The 22,468-nt window shown below is 45.8% G+C and overlaps 1 protein-coding gene across 2 annotated transcripts in view; it reads right to left on the reverse strand.

Moving 5' to 3' along the window:
* UTP20 (UTP20 small subunit processome component) overlaps nucleotides 1-22,468 on the reverse strand; it is a 1,109,880-nt gene that overhangs the window by 151,787 nt on the left and 935,625 nt on the right. For both annotated transcript variants that reach the window (XM_078675325.1, XM_078675316.1), the window contains exons 51-52: nucleotides 19,644-19,754; nucleotides 10,245-10,324 (exon numbers count right to left, since the gene is read on the reverse strand). In XM_078675325.1, the coding sequence (XP_078531451.1) occupies nucleotides 10,245-10,324; nucleotides 19,644-19,754 (191 nt within the window). The remainder of the gene's footprint in view (nucleotides 1-10,244; nucleotides 10,325-19,643; nucleotides 19,755-22,468) is intronic.

Consider the following 22,468-nt stretch of genomic DNA (forward strand, 5'->3'; position numbering starts at 1 on the left):
ACAGCAAATTTGTCCGCTTAGATTATTTTTTGGTGTCAGATTCGATTCTCGAAGGAGGTATTTGTGAGCTACATCCTAGAGTAATTTCGGATCACAATCCACTGATTTTTGCAACTTCCATCTAGGGGGATAAAACCACCTGGATCAGCCTGGACATTTGAGTGGAAATTATTGCTCGACCAGGAGTATTGCAGTCAAATGACAGAATGGATAAAAGATTTCTTTCAGCTAAATAATGGTTCAGCCCCTGCGGTAGTTGTTTAGGATGCCTTTAAGGCAGCAGTGAGGGGGGAGACTCTCAGTTTCTTGTTACACCGTCAAAAGGTGATTAAAGAGAGGGTCAAATGTTGGAATAACCAGCTGCGAGAAGCCGAGGAAGCACTAATTAGAGGCATTGCTGATCAGGCAAAGAGAGAGGAATGTCTCAGGCAGACAGCTATCTGCAGGAATAGAATTTATCAGAATTTTTGGGGAGGAGCTTGCCACTAATTTTATTCAATATAAAACAGATATCTATGAGTATGGCGAGAACACTGGTAGACTGCTGGCCAAAAGACTACAGCACAAGGGGGTTCTGAATCGGATATGTCGTATTAAAAACAGTACAGATCAGATTCAAGATCAACCTGATAAAGTACTCAAAGTATTTCAGAAATACTTTAAGGTTCTCTATTCCTCTGAAGAGGATGACAAAGGCGTTTCGGGGGAAGAATTTCTGGGTGTCTATGTAACTGCGAAGGTGACACCGGAACAGTCGGGTGTTCTTTCTTTACCGATTTCTAGTGAGGAGCTAGAACAAGCTCTAGAGTCATTGGAAGCAGGCAAGGCAGCTCGCCCAGACTCGTTGCCCCATGAGTTTTATCGAACATTTAGGTATACTTTACGTGGGGAGCTAGAATCCTTGTTTGCACTGGCCCAGAATGGTCAGACCCCTGATTCCTGGCATAAGACTACTATCGTAGTCTTTAGAAAGAAGGACAAATCAGAGCTTAGCCCTTCTTCCGATCGCCCAGTTTCATTAATCTGTGCGGATAGCAAAATCTATGCCAAAATCATTGCAGGCTAAGAAGGGTGATTGCCCCCCTGGTTTCCAATTGCCAACATGGTTTTATACCTGGCCGGGACACCACAGATCACATCAGGCGGGCATTAGCATAGGCGTTCAACAGGGTCTCCTGGGGCTTCCTATGGCAGTTATTAAAAATGAAGGGATTTCCACAAGATTTTATTAAGTCCATACAAGCCTTATACATTTCTCCAGTGGCGTCAGTCCGCATCTCTGGTCAAGAATCACGTCCCATCTCTATTAGTAGAGGAACTCGACAGGGGTGCCCCTGCTCTCCGCTTTTATTCTCAATCTACATAGATCCCTTTCTGAAAATACTAGATAATAGTCTAAGGATCAAGGCAGTTCTGGTTAACGATGTAGCTCACAAAACACTGGCATACGCTGATGACGTGGACATTTTTACGAAGGAGGTGTGTTCTGCTCTTCCGGCAGTTTATGATTTAGCTAAACAATTTGGTGCAGTTTCTGGTTATCGACTTAATGTCGATAAAACACAAGTTATACTAATAATCCCGGTTGCTACCTATCTGTGGGTGAAGATCACACAGTCAGTGGAGGAGATACCAGAAATTAGTATATCACTGATTGCTAAAGAGGTAAATCAATCATTGGAGAGACTGGACCATCTCCACCTTTCGCTCCAATGTAATAAAAATGTCAATATTCCCCAAATTCCTATATTTATTTCAGTCTATCCCTATTGAATTCCCAATGCATTGCATTTCGAGTGCCAAAAGGGCTTGCTCAAGATTTCTATGGGGCTATCATAAAGCAAGAAGAGCGTTGAAGTGGTTAATACTTCCCAGATCAAGGGGTGGCTGGGATGTGCCCTCTTTGCTATTATATTATTGGGCTGCACTGTTACAGCATATGGGGTTGTTATTATCAGGAGGGAAGACCGTGGTTCCAGAGTTTGCCAGACCTTCAATCTTTGAGATACTCCTTGGGTGAGAAGCTTGTAATTGCTTGGTTAGTAACATTGAACCAAGTTATTACAAGAAAGTCAAATTTAAGATTATACAATCTGCCTTTTCGGTCTGGACAAACATTCGCAGACGATCTGGCATTCCAACTATCGATGCATATACTCCCTTAATCTCCTATGACCTCCTGCCCTCGATTTTTCAGGACTCGATTAGTTTTAGTTGGGGGTACTCGTGGGATTAAGGTTTTGGGTGATTTTTTTCTGGAGGGCCTAATTGCTTCTTTTTCTGACCTTCAAGACAAGTATGGGCTTCCCACCACACATTTTTTAAAATGTTTACAAATTAGGAGCTATCTCTTGAAGCATGTAACAGCTAGAGCAGATATGTTTGAGAGTATCCCGCTGGTGGGGCACACTGAGAAGAGATCCAGGATTGAGTCAATATATCAAACACTCATCTCTGATCTGCCTGATGATCTAACTGCTCAAAATGACAAGTGGGACAGGACATTTTATCAAGAAGGGACAGATCTGGAAGCCTCCTTGGAGTTGGCCGGCCAGACCCTAATTACTGGTAGTTTGAGGGCCCAACATTATATGGCCGCCTTTGATTTAAATTATACTCCCGGTTAAATCGCCAAATGGTCTAATCACCGAGGGAATCTGTGTAGCAGATGTAGAACCTGGGCCGCGGACACAATACATATGTTTTTCTCCTGTCTTAAGCTAGCTAAGTATATTGAAGATGTTGAGCTGTTTCTTGTTCAAATCACTGGTAAAGCCCTGACTTTAACACCTGCTTTAGTGATCTTGGGGGTCGATCAGTCACAAAATGGCGCCTTACGTAGCAAACCTGAGCAAGGCTTTTTGTTCATCGCTATGTCTATATTTAGGGCATGTATAACTCTACAATGGATTAGTCCTGATTCCCCCACCTTTATTAACTGGGGGGCCTGACTATTGGCAACATATAATATGGAGTTAGCTGTGTATAGAGTAAAAGGTCGGAGAAGTCAGGAAGTGGGTCAAAGAATATGGGCTCCTGTTACGGACTGGCTAGGATGAATTCCCTGTTTTCAGTCATTGTTTGTGTTTACTATTTGTTTTGTTTTATCATGCATTTTTCTTATGTTGACTGATTCATGCTATTTATCTGTATAATCTTCAAGTATGTATTGCCATAACTTTTGCTTTAAGACAAAATAAAAAACTAAATTAAAAAAATGCATGTTATTTTCAATGTGATAAATAACGCATGCAATAACTGACAAGCATTTGCAAATTTTAGGGAAGTGGTCATTTTATGAGCCACAGAGCCTAAAAATGTTTCCCATAATATGATTATTTTTCAAAGATGAAAAATCTTTGATTTTGAGCAGGATTTTTGTTTAAGGGGCTGCAAAAAAGCTCAACTGGACAGGAGAATATAGAAAGGAGACAGCAATTGTGTTTTAAGGTTAAAGAACACAAGTGTGGATTTACAATCTACAGCCATCTCCTACAGGATTCATTGAATGTTGCAATAAAGGATATATATTACCACCATGGACACCAGTAGGCAACAAACTGTCAGACCCTGAACTTAAACCACTTGCAGATGGTGACAAAGTGAATGCAGTATCATCATTTCTGCATTTGGTGGAGGAAGTAAAGAAGCGTTACCAAGACCTCAAGAAACAGGTAGATGAAATTGTGGCAAGGAAGAAGCATTCCAGGGCAACTGGCAGGGTTCCTCCACTGCAATACTCGTAAAACTTTAGGTGGATAAAGTGCTTTCAACAATGGAGTTATCAGTGATAGAAGGTAACAGTGTGGGATTAGAATTTGGAGTCAATGTAGATACTACAGTAACGTTAATGCATTTTTAATAAGTTTCATGTATTGAAAATTGCATGGCAGCTATTAATTACCCAAAGTCCCTTTGTGGATTATTCACAGTGTAATATCCAGACAATGCAATGAATTCTTCTCTATATTTTCTGCATGTTATAGTCCACATGTGATTAACAACCTGTGATTGTACAGACAGATTAACACCTGAGGTTTATACAGATACATGAGTATTCACGATTTGGGACTAGTATGAAGTGTACATAATATATGGTAACTTTGTTTGCATGCCTTTCAACAACCCTACCCCTGGTCAGGAACTGAGCCACTGATAATGATCAGTGTAAGGAAATGGGGTGTATTATATGGTGTATTTGTGTGACCTCGCCGTGTAATACAGTTACCAGCCCCTGTAGGACTGGTAGATTTCGTTTGCTAAACCCTGTAGCTCAATCCTGGGCACTGAGAAGCAAAGCTTATACAAAGGAAATAGTGTAAAGATTTTAAACAGCACCAAAATAATTGAGGAAGAAATACCCAAGACACTCAAGAAATTTGACGCAAATGTATAAAAATAGACTGTATTTTTAGTCACCGAAACGGAAAGATTCACCGGAGTGTTCCGGAGATACAGCATTTACAGGGTACAGTAAATATGCACTTTTTACTTAATCATTAACAAGCATTGGCAAATTCAACAAATGTGACAAAAAAAGTTGGGTAAGTAAGTAATCTTTATTCAGCATAGTTACTTAAAACCATTGCAATATAAAAATGAATTAAGAACAGTAAGGATAAAACTATAGTTTTAAAAGACTCCGAGTTTAAAATTTAAAATGTTCACATTTCCTTATGACCGATGTGCTTGTATTTGGACTTAATATTTGTTAGTTATTGCTCAGTGTCCTCGTAAGCACGTGAATCGGTGAAACAATCAGCGAAGTGATGTCAGGTCGGCTGAATCGGGCAGTTATCGGTTGGGTTTTTTGGCATCTTTTTTTTCAACTGCCTTCAGAAATTTTACAAAGCTGCAGTTCAAGCCAGGGTCGTTAGGATGAAAACATGCAAGGACCGCCGCCCTTCTAGTGCGGATCCCTTGCCGATTGAAGTGGTGTTTTAGCCAGCGTTTCCGTTCTTCCTGTAGTTTTCCACAAGAGCATATTAAGTGTAGCATGTCCTCTTGTGCCAAGCCGCATAGCCGACAGAGGGGGTCAGCTTTGATTTTGAGCCAGCGTGGGAGATTTTGGGTACAAGGTAGCAGGCCCAACCTGTGCCTTAGAAAGCACATCTTGACACTTTTGGAGTAACCCTCGGCCAGATAGCGCTGTTGTGCTTTAGTTGTGTACGAATTCAGAGTCAACCAGCCATGTGTTCTCTTCGAGAGGGTTTCCTTGTCTTGCAACCATGATTGTAATTTGATTGATTTTTTTACCAGTTTTTTGAAATTTGTATGACTTGTTGGAGTGTTCCAGAGCTGTTCTAGACCTGTACTCGTCAGGCTACCCGCGAGGTACTTAGCTGCTGCTGAGGAAGGATGCTGTTCTAACTCCTTCCACAGGTGTTCATTCAGGGTTCCTTGTTTTGATTTCCTCACTTTATCCCAGGCTATCACGTAGGCTCCCTGCCTTGCCAGGAGCTGTTGGTCGATGCCGAATTCGAGCCTGATTTGAGCGGGTGAGGTTTGCTTGGGTAGACTGAAAATAATTATGTAAGCTGCTGTAATAGTATTGTCAAGGATCTTTGCATCCCTTCCTCTGAGTGCCTCACTCCCGTAAGTAATTGTTGGAAGAAGTTTAGCACAAATTACTTGCGTCAGGGGTAAAAGGGATGGGCCGGAGAGTTTGTGATTTAGCGCCTTCAGCGAAATCGCTAGCGATAGACCTTTCCCTCGTATGCTTGTTCTCTGAACCGAGAACCGCCCGCCGTTGTCGATCTTCACTCCTAGATATTTGTATGTTGTGGTTTCTTCGATTCTTGTCGTGTTCCAATACCATGATGTTGGTTTCCTTTTTTTCCTGCTAATGGTCATTGTTTGGGTTTTCCCCAGATTTATTGTAAGATCGTTCTTACTTGAGTACCTTTGTGTTGCGTCTAAAAGATGTTGAAGTCCTACCTTCGTGTGGCTTATTAAGACGATATCGTCTGCATATAGTAGACAAGGTAGCTGGAGCCCACCTAATTTAGGGGCGTGAGAATTGCAGTCATTTAGTGTTGGGACAAGGTCGCCTAGGAATAGGTTAAACAGCGTGGGGGCCAGGACGCAGCCTTGCTTTAGGCCCTTGTTGGTCTGTATGGGTCTTGACAAGGCGGATCCGTCCACTATTTTTATCTGTACCCAGGTCTCTGTGTGCAGGTTGATGAGCAGGTCCAACAGGGGTCTCGAGATCCCCCAGTTGTTCAATTTAGACCATAAAAGCTTCCGATTTACGTTATCGAAAGCAGCCTTGTAGTCGATGAAGCAGAAATGAATGGGCATTTTGTTAAATTCTGCTTTGTCTATGAGCATGCCCATGCTCAGGATGTTCGTCGTCGTACCCACTGACTTAGCGGAGCCTGTCTGATTGGCAGGGATTAAGGATCTCTCTGTGGCCCAGGCTGTCAGCTCTTCGAGTAGGGTACCTGCAAAGTATTTTGCCTCGTTACCAATTAAAGCCACCAGTCGGTAGTTATGTGGGGAAGCCTTATCTCCTGCCTTATGGATTGGGGAGATGATAGAGCCCCTCCAGGACCTTGGAATAAAAAAAGTTGGGTAGGAATCAATGCAATTACTCTAAGTTTATTTGGGAGACCAGCTTTGGCAGGGAGCCAGTCAGGAGGACCAACAAGGTCCTCAGAAACAGTTAGCTAGAACGAAGAAGCAGACTTTAGTGAGATCCAGGATGCTTGTTTCCAGTTCAGGGAAGACCTGGCTTGGCAGTTCAGGCTGGACTGTTCCCATGAAGCACAGGGTCAAGACTGATTTGCATATAGCTGGGTCTGAACTAAGGTGGCAAAGTGAACTAAAGAATGATGTTTATTTCAACCCAGATCTGTGACTGGGGGTGAGTGTCTGAAAAGTTTCAGCGCTCCATCCATCTCCTTGTGTTTACTTTTATCTCCTTGCCATAGATTTCTTTGGAAGTGGTCCTGATGCAAGGGATACAGGATGCTGAAGATGCTCAAGGATGCTGTGGATGCAATGCTGTTGACTGGGATCTTTTTGATCCATGGTCCACAGGCTTGGTGAGGCGATCCTGACCACAAGGGTCAACGTCCCTCGAAGTCCTCTCAGTCCTGGCAGATGTCCAGTAGCCCTGCATCACAGTTTAAGCCAACTCCTTTCCTGGGTGATAACTTGGCTTCTGAGCGACCTAGCTGCACTCTGATGAATCCCCATGTCCAGCAGACCCTGGTGCAACTTTGAGCATCGGGTCCTGGTGTTTGGTACTGCACGGCAATGAGAAATGAAAGCTTTAAGATTTGGGCTGCCTACTCGCGCCAGCAGACTTCTTCTGCTGTTGTGGCCCTCTACAGCGAACAGGAAGGGAAACTGACCGTTGGGAGTCTCTTTCTTCAGCTGGGGTCTGGATATGACTTCTGCATGGACAGGACACAGCAGGCACAGTCCCTTCTCCTTAGCTAGCCGCCAGGTTCAGCAAGTGCAGTCCATGCCAGTACAGCCTCTTTTTGCTGGTTTCTTGGTGCAGCAGGGCAGTTCTTTTTGGGTACTCCTCTCGAGTCCATCAACGTCTGAGGTTTGGGTGCCATGGTTGCCCTATTTATGCTCGGAACATGCCCTCAAGGAAGAATGTGGTAGGTAACCAATGGGCTCAGGGGTTCTCTACCTCCTGATAACCACTTCCTGCTAAGTGTGGCATCTGGCCAACCCAGAATGCACCATTTTACGCACTTCCAACATGCCAGAACTTCTTTCGTGTCATCAAGAGCTCCCTAGCCCAAACCAGAGGTGTGGCTACCAAGGGGGCTACACACCCCTGAAAAACCGCTTTGACAACTGGTTTCCCCTTTCCTTCACAAGTGCCAGCCTGTCTACTCTGCCCCCCCAAATGTTAACCATATGCTCTTGAACTGTTGCTTCACCTTTGAAGTTCACCTTTTGGCCCAACACCGTTCTCTTGCGCATGCTGCTATTGTCTTCTTTCCTCACAGTAGTTTGCATGCCTCCACAGAAGGGCATAAATCTGTCTTAAGGAGGTTCCCCATGTGCAGTCATGGACGGGCATAGGGGATTTAGGGCAACAAAGTGACAACTTTGTAAATGTTGCACACTGCAAAACGTTACATTAATTTCAAATTGGGACTAAAGTTGGGCTGAGCGTAACAAGTTATTTAATAACTTACAGTGTTAACTTTAGTAGTCCAAGTCAGATGCTAGCAAGGCTGCTGTGGCAATCTGCTACTCTGCACTCGCCATTGGGCTACTTGCCTTTTTCCAGAGTAAAAACGACAATTGCAGCTTTTATCTGTTGGAAAATGTAAAAACACATGTTCCTCTTTAGAATGCACAGCACCCAGAATTATGATTTGCTGGGCCTGCCTTAGGGGTGACTTGTGTAGATTAAAAAAGCGAAGACTTGGCTTTGCTATCACTTTCAATGGCAAAGTTGAGTCAGCAGTTCAAAACTGCCCTTCCAATCTGCAGTGGCAGACTAGGAGCTTTGTTTTACTTCGGTCACACTTGGACCTCAGTGGTACATAAGGGCCATGATAGCCAGTAACATTCTCTGAATATACTTTACAGTATTTTCATATATATCCGGGATTACACCTAATAAATGATCTTTTGTGGTTTATTCGGAGTTATTTTTAACATATTCAACTGGATCACAAACATTCAACCAGAGAAAATAATATGTAAGAACTCCCTCAAACTAGTTCCACTTGATGTCGAGTCCATCTTGGTAGTACTATCTTACCAGGGTGGGATGAGGTGGCCTATGATGAAGCATGTCACATTACATGAGTGAGCCTACCTCATCCAATTCTTGGTATTCCCAGGATTAGGAACAGGCAGGCAGAATATCTTTGGAGTACTAAAACCTTGTTAGTGTTCTCCACACAGATAACCACAATAGTGTGTGTTTAGATATTGTATCAAAGGCAGATGTGGAACCCAGTTCAGCCTCTTTTTCTCTTTTGGTGATTAGGTTACTTCTGTCACACCCAGGGTGGCACAAACAGTGCTGCAGTCCCTCGGGTGACCCTCCAACTTACATGCCCTGGATCCCAGAGTACCATATACTAGGGGCTTACAAATAAGCTAGGCAATGTCAACTGGGTATAAACCAATCGAACATACACAGTTTAAGGTCTGGTCACAGGCACAGAGGTGTGGGTAGCAGGCCTCAGTGAACTCTCAGAGTAAAAAAAACAGCAGAATCAGTCAATACCCTTGGGGATGACCACACAAAAAGGCATTTCCTTCCAACCAGTGTTATTTTGTTCATCACTTGTGAGTCAGATACTTAAAAACATAGTCCTCATTACTTCGTAAACACACTTTATACTGACATTTCTGCCCTCAATACAGCTACCAATCCATCGCAGGCTATTTTTAGCGGCAAAGTGCTGACACGATGACAATAAAATGTCACAAGTCATAATGGGTGTTAAGCAGTGATTGGAGCAATCATTTTACACTTTCCTTGAAATGAGAAGCAAATAAGTAGCAGAGCTGAGAGCACGTACCTCCTGTTTAAATGCCAAGACCAGAGTCCTATTCACACAAGCATGGAAGATGATTGTCAGTGTGGACGTTAGAATGCACCAGTTATTTCCAACAGAACACTACTATTGGTGATATTATATAGAAGTGCCATACTCTGTTTATTACTCAACAAGTGACGTAACATGACAGGGGAAGGTGGGGTAGGCAAGATGTTCAGATCACGTGTGGGATGGATAGGTTATTGCACAGGAATGTACTCTGCTTCCCAAAAGCACAGTCATTTTTATCAGGTTATATAAAGACCACTGTGTAACATTTGGGAGTGATAGATTACTTAGATTGGACATCACATCTGTTGATCAGCATATCAGCCAATCTGTATATACAAAACACAAAATCACAAACCATTTGCAGAGTGTTTTGGGCCAGCACACTGGTTGCGAAACACACAAAGAAATGGTCAAGAGCCTCATTTTAGCATGGCTATTTTACCAGGAAGAGAAATTGTCAAGGTGGCAGAACATTACCTACCCGCATATTCCCCCTCATTTGTGTAGAGCATAGCTGCGGCAGTTTTCCATCTTATGAATTGCATCTTGAGTCCAAATTTTTTATGATTAATATAAGTAAACTGGATCATAATTTAAAAAGATCCTCACAACTCCATTCAAACCGTCACAAAAGGACATTAATTTTGACACTAGACACAAAGCAAAACTTTTAAACTGGGAAATGAAGTTAAAAAGGCTTACTTAAGTTGGGCAATGATGAATTCTAGGTTGCCTTTGAGCTGAGCACCAAGGGGGTAGTCAAGAAGGTATTTCAGGAAAATCTGCAATGTTAACAGAGATTGTGTTATTCTCATCCCCTCATTAAAAGAAATTCAAGGAGAACAAGTTACTTACCTTCGGTAACATTCTTTCTGGTAGTGGCACTTTGTAGTTGCAGATTCCTAAACTTTTGAACATTCCCTAGGTGTCAGACTGGATCAGGAAATATTTCTGCAATGCTTCTACGTGCCAGAAGGATGGCACCTTACCGCTCCATAATAATGCCGTTCTGCTCTGGGAATTATGTGTGGGGCCTTTATGGGTGCCACTCCCACATGCTTACGTCAGTTGCTTTCAAGATAGTTTGTGGCCCCAGATGCAGAGCCCTAAAAGGAAACTGGTAGACATATATTAGGGACTTGCAAGTAAGTTACCCATTTCTAGTTGGGTAGAGCCAATTTTACATACACTATAGGGTCAGGAAAGTGAACTGAGTTCTGGTTAGCCGGCCATAGAGCATTCTAAGAGTAGAAAAACCAGCAGCATCAGTCCAAAATCTTGGGGGTGACCACACAAAACAAGCATTTGCAATGCAATAGGTCTCGCAATTACACGAGTTTGAGCTATTGGCATTCTAAATGACAATGCCTTTTATTTATGTTTCTTTTTTTAAATATAAATAAAATGCATTGTCATTTACAATGCCAATAGCTTAAACTCGCGTAAATGCTAGACCTATTGCATTGCAAATGCTTGTTTTTCTTGGGATTGTATTTTTACTGGACATGGCTGCACCCGTCATCGTTTTTTTAACTCCGAGAGCACAGGTTTGAATCCTGGTGTGTCCTTTAACCGTTCAGTAAAATGGGCACCATTGAATTGGATAACAACTAGCAGCTGGTATATTGTGCCAAGAGGCTCCTTTGGGGTGAACAGGTTTTTTTTCTTCTTTTTTACAACTACACATGCTCAGTTAAATGCACTTTCTTTTAGATGCAGTCAGTCCCAATGAGAATGAATCATATGCAGTCTCTTGGGGGGTGCTTGAACCACCAAGCTATTGCGCTTCTAGAAACGAATTGTACCCGGTCAGCTGGACTTCCCAGCAGGCACCAGTGAGTGTGCACAGCAACAGTACCATCCTCCCTGATGGCCATCACTGCCACTTCAGACTGTGGCACCTTAAACAAACAGCCCAGCTGCTGCTTTGCCCTCCCTGACACCCAGGGCTGCCCCTTTAGTTTTTGGCACATCAGATGAGCAGCATCACTGTTACAATGCCTTAGGCTAAAACAACTCCAGGCTGTGTGAGACCCCAGCCCGGCGGCACGGAAGCCAATGGGAGAGTTAGGACCTGTGGACACCGAAGCAAGCATGGGAAACGGAACCCAGCTTGATAGTAAAACAAAGCCACCATCAGGAAGCAGAGGGCCCTTTGCTGACCTGTGCCCAGGGGCCACTGCACCTGCTGCAGCCCTGACAGCAGCAGCACTACCTCTCTCACTTCGAGTATGCCACGCCTGCCATTGCGAGCCAGATGAGCTGCGGTGCTGGCAGCTCTGACCCAGTCAAGCAGCGGCTTCACATCGCTGCACAGAAAGAGGAGTGCGAAGAGCCGAGCACAGAAGCCTAGGTGCTGCCTTTTGAGTTGCTTGCAGCTCGAGAGGATTTGTGTCGTCACAGAATATGGTAATGAATCCCCAATCCTAATACTTTAACAAAAGAGAGGTCAGGTGAAAAAGTACAGAGGTAGGGTAATTTATTCGTATATGAATAGGGCTCGGGTTATGAAGTCCCCGTAAACGCATCTCAATGGGAGTAAAGTTCAGTAAATCTCTACGAAGCGCGTGGCTCTGAGTAATTTTTGGTTTCCATAACATGCGCTTCTTGTTTTACGATCTACGTCTGCCACCCAGGAGCGCTGCCGCCCCCGCTTCCCGCAGCCCGGCCATGCTGCAGCCTGGGGTCTGCTTTAATGAGGGCGAGGGACGGGAGGGAGGGAGTGCCCACTGTGGCGCTCCTGGGATTGGGTGGAGGGCGGGGCCGGGGAGGAGCCGCTCACCGGGGAGCTAAAGGTGAAAGTTTGATCAAATGTATTAGAAGCCAGTGCCCTTTCCTAACTCCCAGCAGACACCGAGCCCCGCGAGGAGCCGCTTCAGACTGCAGAAGGGGGCACTGCGGAGCCGGGACTCCTCACCATGGCTAGGACAGCGGTGGCAGCAGTGATGCTCCTCTTTCTCACGCTGGCATTTGCAGTAAGTCCCGCGGAGCGCACTAATCCTCGTGTTGTGTCGAGCCACGCTGGGGAGACGTGAGAGTTAAAGTTAGAAACTCCCGGTTTTTGCAGGGCTCAAGCTATAGAGGGGAGGGGCGGAGTGGGGGTCCCATGCCTGGATTAATGGGATGCCTTCTCAGCAGGGGGAACGTTACATGTTCAGGTTGCCTTCCCTCCCCCGAGTCCCGCTGAAGAAACCAGGGCAGTAGAGTAAATTTTATGGCCGCTGACTTCTTTGGGCCTCTGGAGCCCTCGTGTGAACCACTTTTCAAGCGTCGGTGCTTCTCGGTGCCACTAATGGGCTTTGGGTGCTTTGATTTATGATCAACAACCCCCTCCAGTACACGTGCTTCCCAGCTCCCTGGATGTGGAGCGATATGTGAGAATGATCATATTCTGCTTCTTATGTAGATTGTATTGAGTCCTGCCATGCGATGCTTGCATCATAGTTTAATGTGTGGCTGACTGCACAGATTTTACACCAGAGAGTTGAAATAAGGACAGGGTTGTCTGCCGTTGAGCTCATGTAGGTTAAACGTGTTAGCACTTTTGTAAGGTAGCTCTCTCGCTGCCCATGTTTCGCCTTAAATTAATGGCCCTGGGGCTAAGTGCAGCGAGGACGTGGCTCCTTCGAGGAGCATGGCTCTTGCTCGGTAAAATGTTTTTGGGTCCCAGTTTAGTTTTCAGGGCTCCCCCTCCGAGAGCAAAGTAAACTTTAAGGGGCTGGGAGGGGGGCTTCCTTGGGGGCACATTATACCCCCAGGGCAGAGCATGCTGGAGCGTGCGGGTCGGTGCCAGTCTCCGCCTCAGTGCCCTGCAGCGCTACCTGCGGCCAGCCGGGGTCTGGTGCCGGCGGCTCCCCGGGGGTGCCTTCACAGCTGCCCCCTCAGTGGTTAATTGTCTGGGAATGGGCGACTGCGCCCTGCTGCGGCCCGGATGTTTGCCCTACACGCTTTACCTGCTCTGTTTACTCTGCACCCCGAAAGCTAATCCCTGGGGTTCATCTGGACAGCGGCATTTCAAGTCCGTACAAGGAAATCGCTGCCATATTTTCAGTTTGAAAAAAAAATATTTGAGCAATTATACTATTTTTACCCTTGCCTCGTGAGTTTTATTCAGACCACAAACGCCGTGAGCATGCACATGGGCTGTCCAGGCGCCATCGCTCGCGAAAGTGAAAGCGCGGGGGAGCACGAGAAGAGACGCGCGCGTTCACAGCCCATGTCTCCAAAAGCACGCGGTCACAGCCATTGTCTCCAATATGTTTAGAAGCTCGTGTACCTCTCCTGTCCCACATCGCTAAGCGACCCGGCAACAATAAGTCTCACTTATGCGAACAGCGCATGGCGCTGCATCGGTAGGCGAGACCTAATGAGACATTTCTCTACAAACACACAGAGCCTGAAGCTCACTCACACACCGTGTGGAGGAAAACACAGTTTTGATGAAAAGAAGCTGTATAGGACAACTGTGCAACAGATTGAATGAGGTAAACATCATATAAGTAGAAACAAGATTGGGTCATCACAAGCGGAGAAGGGAGAAACATATGTTGCAGCCCTTTCAAGAAGCACACACACAACTGGTGATTTAAACAAGGAAGGCTGATCAGGCAACGGTAACAAGGCCAAGATGATGAAGGATAACCTTTATCAGTGCCCAGAGCAAGCCCTTGCCGGAAAAGAAACAGAACAAATAATAAAACATCTGACAGTTTGGCCTGGATGGGGTCAATCTGGTGACTGCTGCATCAAAGCACAAATTTGGCCCAATGACATGTGTATACAGTTTTCGTCGAGGGATGCCGGCTGTCAAAATGACATTAAGTACCTCGGGAGGAATGTCAAAGTTATTATGTTGCTGCAGCAGATCCTGTCGGAGGGGTAGCCTCATCGGGGGACAAGTGCTCAAGACCAGGAGTTCTGGCTGCCATACACTCTGTTCCCATACCAGAGCTACTAGAATGACTTGGGCCCGGTCTATCCTGATCTTATTGACCTCTCAGGGTAGAGTGGTATTGTCGGAAAGGCATACAGGAGTTCAGAGTTCCATTCAAGGTGGAAAGCGTCTCTGTTTGAGAGACACATTGTAAACTCCAACGTGCAGAAGAGCGGACATTGCATGTTCTCGGTAGTAGCAAACAGATCAAGCAGAGATTCTCCTCATTCCTGGAAGAGACCTTGTGCCACCTCTGAGATTAACTGGCACTTGTGATCCGCTAGGTGCCAATGGCTGAGGTGATCCACCCTGGAGTTCAATGAGCCTGCCAGGTGCTTTGCCACCAGGAAGCCAGCTCTCAGGTGCAAGGTCTCCTGGCACAGAGTCCGGGACTCCACCCCGCTCATGTTTGTTGCATTTCCACATGGCGGTGGTGCTGTTCGGGAGCACCTGTGCAAGACTCTCCTTGATAGATGGCAGGAAGGCTTTCAGTGACAAGTGGGTGGCCCTCATCTCCAGAAGGTTGATATGTACTCAGTACTCTGCCGGAGATCAGAGGCCTCTGATCTTTATCTCCCACAGGTGGCCGCCCCAGCCCAGAAATGAAGCATCAGTCACCACTGCCAGCTCTGGGTTGGGAAGAGAGAGGGGTCTGTCATTGATGCACTGGGACTTCAAGTTCCACTGTGTAGCTTGCATATGTTACTTGCGCTCGAACAGCATCTGTCCCAGGAGCCTGAGAGTGCTCCTCACTGAAATCCAGGACCGAAGCTGAGAGATCAGGGTCATACCCTAAATTCTTCAGATGAAGAGGAGTATCCGGGAAGGAGTCAGGTGCGACTTAGGCATGTTTATAATGAACCCTAAAATTAACCGAGGTTCGCTGTAGTCTGGAGGTACCAGTCTGCAACAACCAGTCATCGAGGAAGGGGGAAGACTGGCACATGCAAAGGGGTGTTGGTGAGGCCCATTGAGAACATAGTGAACGTAAAATGCTCCTCTCCCACCAGACACCTCAAGTTCTGAGGAGGGGCTGGCAGGAAAGGAATATGGAAATCGTCATCCTGCAGGTACACCACCAAAATCCAGTCTCTAAGGTGAGGGAGACAACACCTGGGCCAAGGTGAGCATTTTGAAGTTTTCCACCTGGAGGAAGAGACTGCCAGGGCACAGGTCTAGAATAGGCCGAAGATCACCGTCCCTCCTTGTCACCAGAAAATATCGGGAATAACAGCCATACCCTACTTCTTGTTGATCGTTCATCCTGGTTCAATTAGCATTGTGGTGAGCGAGTAATTTAATTACTGATCAGTTTGCGGTCATCATTTCCAATAAACCGGGTGGCGATCTGCTCTCGCTGGTGCTCGCTAGTGAATTATTCACTTCGTGTTATATCAGCTCTACGATAACCTTGAGTTACTGTGAATGAACCAATGAAGTGGCTAAATCTCCACAAGGGAACTATAAACCTTGAATATCTACAGAGAAGTACCCTGAATTATATTAGGAAGATTCCTGCACTTTGGGCACCTTAACAGTGCTGCTGGTCCCCAGAATTCCCGTCCTGAAGAGACCCCGTATCACAAGAGGGTCGAAATGCCGTCGACAACTTAAGAGGGAGAGCCCCTGCGAACTCTAAGTTGCCTATGAAGAATTGATTATATTACATCTCCAAAGGGCTTCCCTTTTAATTACCAATATCCATCGCCTCCAACCGTTAATAGCACTACGTTTATTGCACCATTTTGGTTATGGTAACTTTACTGGGGTCACAAAGTAACGTCAAAATTGTGGAAATGTATACAAGGTAAATACACAATTGAAAATATTTTTATGTCTCCTTTTTCCTTGAAAACTGTCTATGCAAAATAAACAATACTCACTTCGGCTGAAGTTTAGTACAGCTAAAATCACTGTTCTCTGAATTTCTACAAAAGCTTTGCTACAAAAGTGAAAGGCCTAATTGTATTATGGTTTGAGTTTTCAATTTTTCTGTCTCTGTTTTAATCACGCAAGATATATTACTCCTTGCAAGAAATTTTACTAATTGATTCAAATACGTTTACTGATAGGCAGGGCCGAGGCTGTAACATCGTGATCAAAGTCCAAATGTCCTGGACCCGTTGGGAGAGAGGAATGGCCTTGTACTGCAAAGTTTCCAGGACAACTTCTATGAAAGGAAACTTCTGCAAAGGTGTCAAGTGTGACTTGGGAACCTTTATCAAAGAACCCATTGATGTCAAGAGGTTCACCATCTTCTGGAGGTGGTCCCAACTTACTGTGGTGAGCTTGCATTTAACAGCTAGTCACTGAGGTAAGGAAAAACTGATACCCATAACCCTCAAAGATGGGAGGCGACCACCGCCATCACTTTTGGGAACACCCGAGAGGTGCAGGAGAGGCCGAAAGTGAGCACAACAAATTGAAAATGCTGTTGGCCTACCTTAAACTGCAGGCAATGTCTCAGGGACTGCAGGAAATACACATCCTGCAGGTCCAAGGCTAATATACAGTCATCCAGAACCAGGGAGGGAATGAGCTGCTACAGATAAACTAAAGAGGCCTGGCAGCTGATCTGCAGCTGAGGGGGACTGGGAAGATCGTTGCCCCAAGGGATTTGTATAGTGCCTGCTTGATACCCTATCCTGGTCCACAAACTCTGGGGTGACTGCTGTGGGGTCCAATGGGCCTGGCGCTGCCTGTACTCTAACTCCGTTAAATAACCGCAGAGAGGCAGAAACCAGTGGGAAAACTGTCTGGCAGGAGTAGAGTGGCCTAAAGAACACCCACCTCCCCTTAAAAGGTTATAAGACCGCACCTTGACCATCCTGAATGGTTTGAGGATTGTAGGTCAACCATTCAGGATGGTCCTAAATTATTCCAGAAATACCAGAAAGGTCCCGCTGGCCATATCCCAGGTTGGATGTGTATATCGGCGTAGTAGACAAACTGCGCTGACAGACCTCAAGGCCAAGCTACACAAATAAAATATTTGTTTCTTGAATGCCACAATCCGTTTGAATCCCTGTCCAGGGGGAAAGAGGGGGACACGGTGGCGGGGGGACATGGGAATGAAATGGGGTTCACCTTGCGGCTGAAAGCTGGGGACCACCAGATTCTCAGGAGTTGGATGCTGTATCAAAGTCATGGTCATCTAGTTTCAGTCTATGCCATATGGCCATCTGCTGGCCCACTGGAGAACAAGAGCAAGCTTTAGACTAGGTGCCCAACAGCGTATCAATTAGGGTTTCACAAAATAGATGTGAGGGATCAGAGAACCAGGGTCAGGGCTGCAACACTTCTGTGAGGACTTTTGTTTTAATCTTAACAAAAGGCAGTTCTAAGTCCAGGACCTCAGCAGCATGCTAAAGAACCACATCAAAACAAGCACTCATCTGTTATCTCACAAATTGAGGTAAATTATCCCCAACATTGTCATCTCCAGGAGGTAAACTCTGGTTCCAATCAGAACCAAAAAGGCGATTGGAGATCTGTGGACTGCTCCTATGAATGGCTGATATTGTCAGAATCAGGTTGTACACAAACTAGCTTGGGACCATCCATGCCGCTACGGTGATACATCTACGCCGAGAGATACAGAATCGCAACGACTTCATATAGACACGGCCAGGGAAAGGAAGAGACTGTACTTCCTGGACTATTTGTGGCAGAAACTACCAGCAACGTGGAAACTTATATGGGGAAGAATAAATCACACTGATATAAGACCAACATAAGAATAACCAGGTGGGCAGGACTAAAGGGAAACCATTTGGGCAAAAGAAGGACGTGACCCCACGTTACCAGAAATGACCGTTGTGCCCTGAAGAAACTCCCTGGAAGGGAGTGAAACGCGTTGGCTGACTCTTTTTTGTACAATATTTGGTGATCTGTATTTTAAAAATGGATAAAAATAAATAAAGAACTTTTCTACATACTTGAACAAAACCTTTTTTTTTGGACTTCGATTTGGTGCGCCCCCATAAAGCATTGAACAAACTGTACACAAACTAGGTGTGCTAGAGTGGATTTTGACCATGACCTCAGTCGGGAATGAGATGGATTTGGTTCAGGGTCAGGCATCAGAGTCGACAGTGAATCCCCTTTTGGCATCTTCGATGTTAGTATCCATGTAGATGAAAGGGCGACCTGCGCAGGACTTGGAGCCCGAATGGAAACCGGAACAGAGCCTGAGCCCCTGAAACCTGCCTCTGGTTCTGCACTGACGATGCAGAGGACAGATCTGCTTTAGGTAACCCATCTGGCCGCCCGTGCAGACCTTTGGGGCCTGAAGTCGTGCCAGAGGGAGCCCAAAGAGGGTCAAAAATATGCAGAGTGGCGCATCAGGATCAATTGAGAGATTGGTTCCTTCAGTGGGGATCTGGAGCAGGACAGATTGGCACCTGATGCCTTCAAACTTTGTCTTTTGAAAAAGAGTGGTTGTATGGAATCAAGTACCCTTTTGTCTCATTGTTTCCTCCACGATTTGAACTTCAACTTACCTGATGATTTTGACCATGAAGAGGATCTCTCAAGGAACTGGCCTCGAGAGAGGGGCCAGGTCTAGGTCCTCGACATGGAGCGGGAGAGTGGCTTACATGAGGTCAGTGACTTCCTTCGATGTTCGGCAACGTACAGCTCCACTTCAAGTGCACAGATGGACTTTGGGTGCATGAGGGCACACTTATCATACAACTTAGAGTTGTTCCCTGAACCCTGACAACAAAGGTACACCTTGTGCAGATCTGACATGTGCTTCTGACTGTTAAAGCAAGGTTTAAACCCGGTAGTTTTAGGTAGGGACCATATTCCCTTTCCCTTACGTGCTGGATTAAAATTTTGAACAGCAAACGAAAATTGACGAAAATGGGAGCAGAAGTCTGGATCCACACTCAAAGACACAGAAAGAAAGGAACTGGCGTTGGTGCAGAGTGATGGCGCTTATAAGCGACTCTACTCGGTTCCTTCTGGGGTGTAGCAAAGCCAACACAGGCTGCACAGTCTCCAGATCCAGTCTGGCACCTGGGAAATTCTAAAGGTGAGGAATCTGTAGTCAGATGCATCCATCAGAAAACTATTCATACATCCCATTGTTGTTATAAGCATATTGATGAAATATTAAGATGTGAGATTAGATAAGAAAGCAATACGAAGAAATGTCAACCAACCTGTCTGCACTGGACCCTGACAGGCTCACTCTGTCCAGTAATTGCAAACTTGGCGACTTTCTGCATCACAGCATCCATTTCAGGAACTACTAGCTTTCTTGATAGGATGGCCTGAAAAAAATGATAATGACTTGCTTCCAATTGTTTCAAATGAATACAGCACCAAATTCAAAACAAATGGTATTAGTTATTAGCTTGGGAACATAAATTCAATATTACACCACCCAGCAAAAAGCCTTTCTTTGTAAAATGGGTAGAACAAACTCAGTGCAAGGTCCTGTGAAACTAAGGATATTAGAAATAAATTCATTCAAATCATTTATTTTCCAATAAAATAATAATACCAGACACACAAATATGTTACTTGGTCATAAAGTACAAGTTCTTTACCTTCGGTAACGATGTGTCTGGTAGAGACGATTCTAGCCGCAGATTCCTTCACGTAGAATTATCCCCAGGCGTGAGACTGGATCCGGAAACTTTTTTGCCACAGCATCACTGCGCACCGGGGGCAGGGCGACATCACGCGACTCTGCCCAGGCATCGTACGCGTACTTGACGTCAGCGAGGTCACATAAGACCCACCCCGTAGCGCCTATGTCAGTTTTCTACGGAGAACTTTTCAGCACCACAACGCAGAACCACCAGATAAAAAACTGGAAATATGGGAACAGAGTGCGAAGAGCAGAAAAATTGGAAAGAAACTGTGACTAACCACACCACCAGAGTAGTGCCAACACCGCAGAACCCAAGGGCAGGGAAAGAAGAAAGAAGAGCCCTGCGCAGTCACCCTGCCAGCACATAGACAGCCTCGCATCCCTGTGCCCCGGAGGCAAAGAACACGCGTTAAAGTCATGGCACACGTAGTAAAACCACCACCCCCATCCTGAGCAAGGAATGGAACCAGTTGAAAGACAGACAGAATGACAAACTTCCAAGCCGCCCCAACATAGAGGGCAACCACCCACAAGGGACAAGGGCAAGACATGGCCAGATGACCTTTAATCAGAGGATAGCAATGGAAGGGAGGGAGGACAGGGATAGAAGCAATCCTCGCCAAACCTGGAGAGCCAGAGCAGCAGGGCACCAGAGCACCGGAATCCCTTCCTCCAAAGAACCAAGGAGGAATGAACCGCCCCCAGACGGAGCCAACCGTCAAGAACAAGAAAGGCACTCACAGGGGAGACAGCCCCCCAGCAGGAGACGAGTACCGAAGACCAACACAAGGGTCCTCGCAGAATAGGGGAGGAAGGGCGGGCCGTGAAGGAATCTGCAGCTAGAATCGTCTCTACCAGATACATCGTTACTTTAGGTAAGTAATTCGTACATCCGATAGACTACTAGCCGCAGATTCCTCCACGTAGAATAGATACCCTAGCAATACCCCCTGGGAAGGAGGGTCTGCGAAAGAGCCCCACCAGCCAATGCAGAGCAGAGGGCCCCACAGGGGACCAGATCTGTGGACAAGGTAGAACCTCGCCATTGCCAGGCCAAGGGATTCCCCGCAAGCAGAACCCCACCGACCCCAAGGGGATGTAGGAGAGAAAAGAAGGCCGAAGAGGCTCGTACACGCACAACAGAAGAACCAAGGGCAAGGACGGAGAGGCAGAAGCACCCCACAGGCAGTCAGCAAGATACAGAAAAACACAAATAGCGTTTCTGTGCAGAAGCAACAATACCCCTACTTAACACTTTGCAAACAACCTTGAGTCTGTAGTGACGCCAAATGGTGTACTTTGAATTGGTAGTGTTGCCTCATTACTACAAAACATAGGTATTGGTGGTGGGCTAGGTGTATGATGGTTTGAAGTAAGATTCTCTGAGGTCTAGGGCTGCCATAAAATCCACTGCCTGGAGCAAAGGGATTATGCCCTGCAAGGTGGTCACGTGGAAGTACTGCATCAGGATATTATGATTACAAGGCCCTGTCTTTTTGGGGATTAAAAAGTAAATGGAGTAAACTTCCTGGCCGCAATGGAATGGGTTCACCAGCTTGATTGCACCTTTAACAAGGAGCCCTACACTCCCTCCTTCAGCAGACACACACGGCTGTGACTGAGGACATGGTGACTAAGTGAAATGTTTGGTAGTATGGAGCTAAACATTGGACAATACCTCGGCGCCAACGAAAGCACCTATTGGTAGAACGTAATCTATTACCTTTGTGGGGGAAAAAAAATAGTCGTAGTCTTCCCACAGAAAGTGTTGCTTGAATAGAGGGAATCACAGGAGAGTCACTGTTTTGAGGCAGAGGAGTTACTGTTGGACCCACCTCTCTCCCTACTGCGGCCACTGCCCCTGTGTCCACATTTTCCAGAGGAGTCATTTGCCTGTGTCTTGAATACCTTGCTGCTGTTGGCAACCTCGCCCCTTTCGGGGTGTAGATGTTTTTGTACTTCCTTTCACCTGGTGCTTATGAAAGTTAGATCTAGGCATGGAGGTCTGTATGGCGCCTTATTGCCTTGGCTGGTTTTGTATACTCTCTTATTTCGTCAAGCCTGACATTGACCAGTGGGCCTTGGAAATGCCCGCTGTTGTATGTATGGGTATGTTAATATGTGTTTTTGAACTTCTGGCGGGAGCTAGAAATTCTCAGCCAAGTGTGGCACAATCGGAGCACACTTGTATTGGTTTCCTGGGAGGCAGCATCCAACACAAATCTAATTTCTGTGCCGGAAATTACATCCCCTTGGCTACTAGTTCCTGGCCCCTCTTCTGATGAGCTCAGGGAGTTACTCAATCAACTCTTTCATTTTCTCCTAATGGTGGCTGTTGCAAAGTGACTCTTTTTTGGGTACTCAACACAGTTTTTCATTTTTCTTTTC

Source organism: Lissotriton helveticus, chromosome 1_1 (assembly GCF_964261635.1).
Source record: "Lissotriton helveticus chromosome 1_1, aLisHel1.1, whole genome shotgun sequence".
Classification (NCBI taxonomy): domain Eukaryota; kingdom Metazoa; phylum Chordata; class Amphibia; order Caudata; family Salamandridae; genus Lissotriton; species Lissotriton helveticus.